Source organism: Anoplopoma fimbria, chromosome 5 (genome assembly GCF_027596085.1).
Source record: "Anoplopoma fimbria isolate UVic2021 breed Golden Eagle Sablefish chromosome 5, Afim_UVic_2022, whole genome shotgun sequence".
NCBI lineage: Eukaryota > Metazoa > Chordata > Actinopteri > Perciformes > Anoplopomatidae > Anoplopoma > Anoplopoma fimbria.
In genome coordinates, this window is record NC_072453.1 from 1,192,271 (window position 1) to 1,202,000 (window position 9,730).

General features: G+C 42.7%; 2 protein-coding genes across 2 annotated transcripts; one reads left to right on the forward strand and one right to left on the reverse strand.

Annotated features, from left to right (window-relative positions):
- Positions 1 to 56: 56 nt before the first annotated feature.
- trim65 (tripartite motif containing 65) lies at positions 57 to 4,171 on the reverse strand. Its single transcript, XM_054599279.1, has 9 exons — positions 4,084 to 4,171; positions 3,868 to 3,974; positions 2,911 to 3,362; positions 2,654 to 2,749; positions 2,238 to 2,468; positions 1,950 to 2,118; positions 1,775 to 1,864; positions 1,290 to 1,507; positions 57 to 485 (listed from the first exon to the last, which is right to left on the reverse strand). The coding sequence occupies exons 3-9, from the start codon at positions 3,358 to 3,360 to the stop codon at positions 177 to 179; spliced, it is 1,563 nt and encodes a 520-aa protein (XP_054455254.1). The 5' UTR covers positions 3,361 to 3,362; positions 3,868 to 3,974; positions 4,084 to 4,171; the 3' UTR covers positions 57 to 176.
- Positions 4,172 to 4,395: 224 nt separating this feature from the next.
- mrpl38 (mitochondrial ribosomal protein L38) lies at positions 4,396 to 7,902 on the forward strand. The gene is made up of 9 exons (XM_054598989.1): positions 4,396 to 4,494; positions 4,895 to 5,083; positions 5,215 to 5,346; positions 5,433 to 5,635; positions 5,802 to 5,874; positions 5,970 to 6,015; positions 6,553 to 6,711; positions 7,366 to 7,502; positions 7,650 to 7,902. Exons 1-9 carry the CDS (start codon positions 4,410 to 4,412, stop codon positions 7,784 to 7,786), a joined length of 1,161 nt encoding a protein of 386 aa, XP_054454964.1. The 5' UTR covers positions 4,396 to 4,409; the 3' UTR covers positions 7,787 to 7,902.
- Positions 7,903 to 9,730: the final 1,828 nt, after the last annotated feature.

A 9,730-nucleotide genomic window follows, 5' to 3' on the forward strand; every position in this document is an offset into this window, starting at 1 on the left:
CTGATTAAAACATTATAGGAAGGCAGTCATTGTAAAAAGGAAAAAAAAAAACAGAGAAAATGTAAAAACCTCCTAAATGTTTGAGGGGGATCCTCTATGCTGAGTCAGCTAGTGCCTTTGTTTGATAGTGCTTCTTGTTACTGAGCTCCCTTCTCCACTTCCCTTCATGAGTCAGCTCATGTGGAGCAGAGGGTGACGCTTACCCCCTCTCCTATCCAGGAGGCGGGGAACAGCTCCCGGCTGAAGGCACAGTGGAAGGCGTGCAGCCTGGTCTGCCCGTCTCCGTAGTAGGTCAGGGTCCCCGCCTCGTAGTCCAGCAGCATGCCGATGCGGCTGTGCTGCGAGTGGCCGGCCAGGATCTCCCGCCGGCCGTTGTGCCAGGCACTCAGCTGATGCTCGTCCAGCTGCAGGCTCCAGGACAGCTCGTTCATACCCACCATGCACCTCTTGCCCTTCTCCTTCCTGGGGATGGTCTCGTAGGTTACCTGATGATGAGAAGAGGGGGGGTGAGAGTGAATTGTTTAACGTACGTAGGAAGCAGACCCTGCAGGAAAAGTCAGATGATCTCTGGGGACCTTAAATGTCATCGAAATGTCGTGGCAATCCACCCAATAGCTGTAGAATCTGAGTTTTTACCAAATTGCTGCTTAAGAAATTAGGTGCTACCCTGTTATGCAGCAACGCCAATTTAATGACAAATAGGCAATGGCTGGGTCCACCAAAATGACCACCTAGCAGATTTGTGTATGGCAGACAAGGTTCACATGCAAAATACTTTTTTAAGTAACTGTACCTTTTTAAGGTATTTTGGGCTATACAAAATAAATGTAATTGTATTGAAAAAATGTACAGTTGCCTGCTTGCAATCTTAAGCAATCGTTTCTGCTTCTGGCTTCTGTTTTTTCTGTGAGCCATGAGCAAATTTGGTAAAAGAAAAAACACACCAATAGACACTATAAACTATATAAATTAAATATGATAAATGATCTGATTCTGATACATTTTATACATGCATCCCACACTTTTGACTTCCGTGCGGAGCAATTGGCAACTCCAAGACAATCTAGAACAATATATGGCTCTACAGATAGGAAGAAGGACATGGATAGTTGATTTTTGGGGGAACTGTAATGTAATGTAATGTAATGTAATGTAATGTAACTGTCCCTTTAAGATCGTATCGAGATTCCTGTTCCTGCTTGGCTTGGCTAGTTTTCCTGAATATTGGAACTTAAAAAGAACCACTCTCATAAGAACAGCGTACAAAGACGACATGCGTGGTTCTTTACCCCGAGGTAGGCCCAGGGCTTGGACACCTCCAGCTCCCAGTAGTGCTGTCCATGACTGAAGCCCTGAAAGCAGAGCACCTGCCACGTGTGATCGAAGCGCGCCTCATGAGCCGGGACGGGGCGCGGCCCGGAGGTCAGGTGCTCCGCCCTCCGGTTCTCCTGGGACAGAAACAGGTGCCCGTTGGCCGTGCGGGGGTCAAAGGTCAGAGAACACCGATCTGTTATGTGGAAGAAAGGAGTCAGACAGATTGAAGCAGGAATAGATATCCACAGTGTTAGCATGTGTCTCTGTGCCCTTTCCTCTTTCAAAGTCAATCTATGGTCACAGGAATAACATTCAGTCAATGTGTGACTTTTCTGTCCCCGTCTTTGACTTCATCATAATTAATGACATCCAAACACTGAAGCTTATTACCCTGCTGCGCTTCTGCAAATGAATTACATTCAGTAGAACCAGAGAATTAGGTTGGAAAAAAAGGACTTACAAGCATTGAGGCCCTCCTTCCCACCCGGGTGGCACGGAGCGGCTGGACTGGGAACCACAGCTAGCACGGGCCTCTTCTCCTGAGGAGAACCTGGAGACCAATGACAAGCTTGAGAACCCAGAGCAAGATTGGAGAACAAATTGCTGGCAATTAATCATTCCCGAAGGCCTAATACCATCTTTGTCCGGACCCACGGCAACGCTCACAGCTTTCTCTAAGTCCTCAAACACCAGCTTAGAGACTCGGGACAGGACATCTGTGACGCTGTTTAATTGTTCTTGAAGGTTTGGCGTTACATCTGTGGGAATCTCTTTGAAACGTGGAACTTCTAGGACCATTGATTCCTGTCAAGAGATATGCGTTTGAGAAAAACCCTCGATGATTTGGCGGTTAATGACCAATAGTCGTAGTGTTACATTACTGTCTTTCCATTTGGGCCAAATGCTCGTGTTAAGGTACCAACCTTGATGAGATCTGTATCAGAGAGGTTATGTACGGCTGCTATCTGTCCCTGGCTCTCTAGGAGTATCTTGGCGCGCTCCTCGAGTTCAGTTAGCCGAGCCTCCGCCTCGGTGATGGCAGCTTCTCTCTGCTCCTCAACGAACTGCTCTGTAGCCTCCTGCTTCTCAGCCAGTATTTTAATCAGGGAGGAGAACTTGACACTGACCCAGGTGGAAGTCTGCTGAAGAGTCACCTATTGATGAAAAGTGTGGAATCATTCCTCATTAACACCGCTTGAAAAACACTTGATTAAATGACAAGGTGGTATCACTTTAAAACACAGAAGGAGTTGGATTAAGTCCCCTTTAAGATGACTTAGGAGGTTTGGGAAAACGGGTTTGTTTACTACTTTCACAGGGGGAAACATTTTTGGTTTACCTTAGCTTGACTGATATTCTCAGCCAAGTCAGCAATACTTTTCTGTGTCTCTTCGGTGAGTTTCTCCACCTCCTTACTCTTCCTTTGCAGCAGCAGCTGTAAAAAAATAAATAAAAAAACACGTCAAAGTAAGCCTGTACACTTCACTTAGTCACAATCACAGTCCCCTTTGATGCTGGACTGAAGTGGATAGTCTCATAATTGGAATGGCGATACAATCTGAGCTACACGACTGTGGTGGCATTGTGTTACTTTACCTCTTGGCTTTCCCTTTCTGCCTCCAACAAGACCTTCTCATGGTTCACGCATTCAGAGATGCCACACTCGCAGCACACAGACATTTTGTCCTGCCTGCAGTAGTAAACCAAAGGCTTTTTATGGCGATCACACAGCAGCATGGGTCTCACCCCTTCGCTTCCCCTCATGAGCGACTCTCTACAGGAGGGGCCGGTGCTGTTGGCAGCCTCAGTCAGGACTGACATGGACACGTTGCGCTTGAGAATGGGCCTGGTGGGGAACTCCTCATTGCAGATTGGGCACCTAGGTCCGATATCAGACTTGCTCTTGGTGTCCCAGTGAATGGTGATGCACCTTTGACAGAAGGTGTGACCGCAGGGGATGGTTACAGGGATCCGGAAACGCTCCAGGCATATGATGCAGATCAGGGTTGAATTCTGAGACTCCATCTCTGAAGGAAGAGCAGACATCTCTGTGGGGAAAAAAAGGAAGAGTTTGGGCATGATGTGATAGAACTCGAACATATAAGTGTATCATATGCATGCCACATGACAGTAATGTAACATAACTGTTCATCATCTCTGTTTAAAAGAGGTTAGTAACACATTTTAAGACCTTTACATAGAAAACAGTTTCCCCAGAAAAGGCTGAAAGAAAACTCAATAAATAGACCTAATTGTGTTGGTGCCATCTATCAGACTGTGCAACAACAAAGCTGCGGTCAAGCAACAATTCAAGGCTCAGTCCAAATGGTAACGTTGACTAGCACACATTAACTTAGCCAAGTGGAATGAAAAGCTAACGTTTGCTAACATTAGCCTGGGTTCAAGTCAGTTGACGTTAGCCACTGTAGGACGTAAGCGACAAATAATATTAGAGAACATATAACAATAGTCTAGTGACTTAACTCTAAATAAGCGTTCACTTCTAAGCCCAACCTTATGTACAACATAAAACGACACAATACCATTTCTTACCCCCTCAAAAGATAAATACATTCGTGCACGGCATCTGTGTGAATACTGAATATCGTCAGACGAAGCTTCGCTGATGACGACAGACGCAAAAATGTTGCCTTCAGGTGCTGTTGGGAAAATTGATAAACGCATATAAACAGATCGAACACCAATTAGATCGTTACTACCATGTAATATACGGCCATACGTGTAAGACTGCCACTGGTACAGACTCACATTTTAACAACAGCATGCTGCCATTCATTTGCTGTGTTGTTACATTGCAGACGAATCATGTTTGTTATAACAGTAACTGATGACAACTCACAAACCAAAAACTATAACGCTGTATTTTGCATTACGACGATGGATATGTGCTTAAATAAAGTTAATGTCACAAAATATGTTATCGTAAGTGTCTACTAGTAGACTACGGTTAGTCAAATTTTCGGAAAACAAATGAAGCTACATTTGCACATACTCTGTATGCATTTGCACGAACTAGTTTTTCTTCTTTCGGCCACCGTATCTCCTGAAAAAAAAGGGAAAAAAATCACTCCAAGATGGCGCTACGCACGATTTGCGCCGCTGCCCTGCGAACTGGGACAGATTTAGGGGTCAATAATGCGAGGACATTTGTCTCAACAGGTATGGCAAAGACATTTTTTAAATGATATTTGTGTTCATATTCAGGTATTCGTGCCATGGCTTTGTATATGTTGAATGTTATTGAATGAATATTGAGCCTTTACCACGCTCTCTTCTTCGGTGGAGAAAGACATTTCGCTAAATTACACAGAAAATGTGACAATTTAATGTGGTGTTTTGTTCCGAAATGGAAACATAAAAGCAAGCTACGAGACCCAGCCCAGGAATTGTAAATGTCAGTACTGATAGGGATTGTCTATCTCAAATGTCGATTACTTAAAACTAACCAAAACATGACATCCTACTGTGTTTGAGGAAACACAAGGAGAACCAAACATGAAAGGTAATAAAATAATTGCTGCTTAACTAACTATCGGGTGGGGATGTGTCCACATAACAGCGTACCTCTGCAGAGGGATACCAACTTTGGGTCCAATGCCCAATGACGAGATTGACGTTCAAAACCTGGAGTCAATAGAGAAGTACCGCAGCTACACTCGTTACTACAAACAAGCTGAGGAGGCCAAGAACCAACCTGCCTGGTGGAAGACCTACAGGAGCTACGTGGAAAAGAATGACCCTGAGCATGGTGAGACACACAGGAGGGAGCCACTGTTGACAGCGATTCTCCAGTGATGTGAACGTGTCATGGCAAAAAATGATTGGCCAAGAATTGTATTATGAAGGTTAACAATGTAAACGAGTTGTGCATTGTTGCAGGTGCAGAGAAAGTGGACGTTGGACTTCCATACTATCGACCCTGCAGGACCAAAGAGGCGAGGGAGAGGAAGCAGGTGATGAAGGAGAACAAGAAGAACGTTGAGCTGGAGAGGGCTTGTCGTCTGCGCACTTGTAAGCTGACACACTTTAACCATAAAGTGAATACTAAAGCGTTTGGAATTGATAAATGAATACATTCGTTAACTTAATCCCACCAGTTAAGATCCCTCTGGATCGAGTGCAGGAAACCTGGGAGAAAAGCAGCGGCCCGTTTCATATAAAGAGAATGGCCGACCACTACGGAGTATTCAGGGATCTCTTCCCCATGGCACATTTCCGACCTCAAGTCTCGCTCCGGATCTGCTATAGCCAGGATAACAGTGGTCAAGTGCATTATGGGAATCGGCTGACCCCAACAGAAGTACGTAAAAGGGCTGGTAGTTTTACAGTTCCCCAATCTAGCCTGTAATTGATATTCTAAATGTCAAGGTCCCCTGAAGTTAAACTTTCTGTCTGCATCCTCTTAACATCTCACCCCCTCCCTGGGTTCTGCATGAGTATTTCATTTTATTCACTTTTCTGTCTAGGCAGCTCCTGCCCCTCAAATCAGCTTTGATGCGGAGGAGGGCTCCATGTGGACCCTTCTGCTCACCTGTCCAGGTCAGCATCAGCTACCACAGGAGGCCTTTCAGGAATGAATCAACACAGACAATTCATGAATTATATTCATTTACGGCTCGTTTCGTCTTTTTCAGATGAGCATCTTCTGGATAATGAGGCAGAATACGTCCACTGGCTAGTGTAAGTACTAAAATTCAAGTCAACTGTGCTTTTTATTTTTGCAGCACAAGTTTCCCAAGTTTCTTTTACAGGCAGGTTTAAAAAAACGAGATTTAAATAATTAATTGCCATCAATTCACTTTTGTCAATTCATGCTGAATCAGGAATAGCAGTTAATGTAAAAGTCCCACCTACTTAAAGAAATGTTGTGCTGAGTTTGAAACTAGAAGGCTGTTTTCACATTTATATGTTGAAGACGGAAAGTTCACTGTGCTCACCTTACATCTCAGTTTATCACGTGGACATTAAAGTAGGATTTTGTGACATCACAGCTAGTTTGGAGCCAATCCTGGTTCAGTGTGCAACTGACACTGCGTTGAGAAAGATGTGAACACTTGAAACATCAGGTGCATAGATGCTAAGAGGGGACTTTTCAGTGAAGCAGGAGACATCTAATGTCCAGAAAGGAAACGTCAACAACACTTGCATATTTGTGATTTTAAATGCAATTTAAAGAAATTTCAACCACTACAGCCTCAAACGTTTCTGTTTCTGTAGAGGGAACATACCGGGCGGAGCAGTGCAGGGCGGGGATGAGCTGTGTCACTACCTACCCCCCTTCCCTGCCAGAGGAACGGGCTTCCACCGCTACATTTATGTCCTCTTCAAGCAAGAGGGACCCATCAACTTCCAGGAGGATGTCAGGCCATCGCCGTGGTGAGCAATACGAAATATATGAAATATAAACACATCATTCACATATACACATGTACAATCATTACTACATGGGGTTATAAATTGAGATTTTCCTTTTCTAGTATACCTTTTTAAAGGAATACTTCACCCACAAAATGAACATTTATTTACCAATTACTCATCCCATTTTTTCCTTGAATACATTTTTTTCAATTCATGCATACATTCATGCATATATTCATCCATATCAAAACAACAGTTTACAAACTCACACAACTTTTACTGTTTTTTGTTTCTTTGTGGAGGCATGCAAAGTTTTCTTTGGGTTAAGAATTTGATACACAAATTGTTATTTTGATGGTGAAATATTGTTTTAATACACTTTGCTTTTTCTTTTGTAATGCTCAATTTCTGTGATGATCATGTTAATGTTATTGGCCACAATTGCCAAAACAAATGATTCCCCACAGTAAATTACAGATTTACATGCATGAAGCCATATGTGGAAAACTTTTCTTGTAATTTAACCAGCTGCTTCAGCATAGGAGTGTCCTACTGTCAGCAGCCATGACATCAGATAGTAAACTGTAATCACAAGCATAACATTAAGGCGTGTGAGTGTATGTTTGGTATACTAACTTAGACACTAAGTATGTGTTGGCTCTCCCCCCTCAGTCATTCTCTGGTGGATCGCTCATTTAAGACGATGGATTTCTACAAAAAGCACCAGGACAACATGACACCTGCAGGCTTGGCCTTCTTCCAGAGCCAGTGGGACGAATCTGTCACCGACACCTTTCACACCACTCTCAGTAGGTCACATTAAAGCTCACAGACAAAGCACAATGTTTGTCTTGTGACAATTTCCTTTTCTTTCTGAGATTTTAGGACAACAAGTTTGTGTGTGCTTGTCTCGTAACCATAAAGCCTGTCTTGTCTGTTGGATCTTCTCCCCATAGACATGAGGGAGCCAGTGTTTGAGTTCATCCGGCCTCCAGTGTACCAACCTCCACAGGTCAAATACCCTCACCGACAGCCCCTACGCTACCTGGACAGATACCGAGACGGAAAGAAGCACAGTTATGGAATATATTGATAAGGAGACACGCACTGACAGAGTTGATGAAACACATTTCCTCGCAAATGTCTCGGTTGGCATATTTATGTTCAAAAAATAAATAAAGCATTTTTTTTTTTCAACTGTGCTGAAAATTGTGTTAAAAGCTGCTTTTGTTTTTTAGTTGGGAACTGACAACAGATATTTTGGAATAGAAGGGGAAGTTAAAGGGGATTTTGGACTCAAAGGGGAACTACACATATTTTACAAGCTCACATGTCTTTGGGAGTAGTACCCTTTTTAAAGTGAAGAATAAAATTCCTTCACTTTTACTTTAATATAAAAATACGGGCATTGTTGCAGACACAGGTCATTGTCTCAGATTGGCTATTTCTGCAGCGCCTACATGTGATCACCAAAGATGTCAGGACAGCAGAGTCGCTGCCCATCTTTAGGCGCAGGCTGAAAACTCACCTCTTCAAGAAGTACTACCCTGAGCCTTCCTCGTAGCACTTATTGCACTCCTATTAGTTGTTGCACTTACTGTATTTGTATCAGTTCGCTGCACTTATTGAATCTGTATTTGTTTACTGCACTTATCCTATTCGTAGTAGTTTGTAGCACTTACTATATTCATATTAGTCTGTTGCAATTATTGTTTTCGTAGTAACTTGCCTCTGCACTATACTTTTGCTCTGGCTTATGCTTTAAGATGCTTGTTTAAGAAAGGAGATACACTGATGACTTCTGGTGACTAGTAGTTCTCTTGAATACCTATGTTGAATACACTTCCTGTAAGTCGCTTTGGATAAAAGCGTCTGCTAAATGACTGTAATGTAATGTAATGTAACTGCAACACTTAACTGAGTAGGGTGGACGTCACTTTATAAATGCGCTTCATTTTTTACATGAAACAAATCACTTTTTAGTCTTAAACTGCCTCTTAGGCGCTTTCTTAAGTGTCTTCCTTTAGAAGTGAGATAAATACAAGCCCAGGATCTAGAAAAACAAAAAGTTGTGAGATGGGGCATCTCCCTTGCAAATGTATTCCAAGAATATTACTCACCACTGTCAGGTGGATACAAATGCTGAAAAAGAAGAATTTCTGAACATTTCAAGGAAATGACAGATTTAGAGGATTGTGCATCCTTCGAAGAGGTATTTGCACTTGTACTTGGACACTGTAACCCTTCTTGATACTGAAAGTTAGTCCAACATGCCTGCTCTTTAATATGCTATTGAAACCAAAAATGTATTTCTTGAATTTCGTGTTCATTCTCTTCTCAATAGGAGAATTCTACACTATTATCATAGTCAAAATTTTCATGTGAATTTCCTGTCTCATTGAGAGAAGTGTGGACCAATGCTATACAGCGGGTAAAATAAGTTAATCCGTTATTATTCCCACAGTCGGGAAATTTGAAATTCGTATGGACTGAACGAGTGGTATAACTTGTGTTTTTTGGGGTCAAGCAGATTCATGCTAGTTTTTCATCCTACAGTCCTTTAAAGTATTGTAAGATAAGACACAATACCACAGTGTGGTAAGCTGTCAGGACAACTAAATCTAAGATTGATTCTCTGGTGCTGTCTGCATTGACAATTATTGAGGTCAAAGGTCAACCACCACGTCAACATTGAAGTGTTGTAGTAGGCTCTTGTCTTGAATGGGTGCTATATGTTTCTCAAATCACCAGGTGTCACTGTGCTTACTAAACTCAAAGGCCTACAGCGTCAAATCTTCTTTTCAGCACAAACAGAAAGAAGGACCCAAAAATGAGTACATGGAGGTCGGGAACCTCACATTAGTCCTAGCATAGCTTTGTGCTACTTCAATGTGATTAGATCTAATCAGCCACAACAACTGCAAATACCTGCGTGGAGCTGCAGGGTTATAATATCTCCAATAATATATAGTATTTTAAAAGTTGATAACACAATTCCGGTGTCAACGGCACTCGCCCCAAGGACGACGGCGGCCTG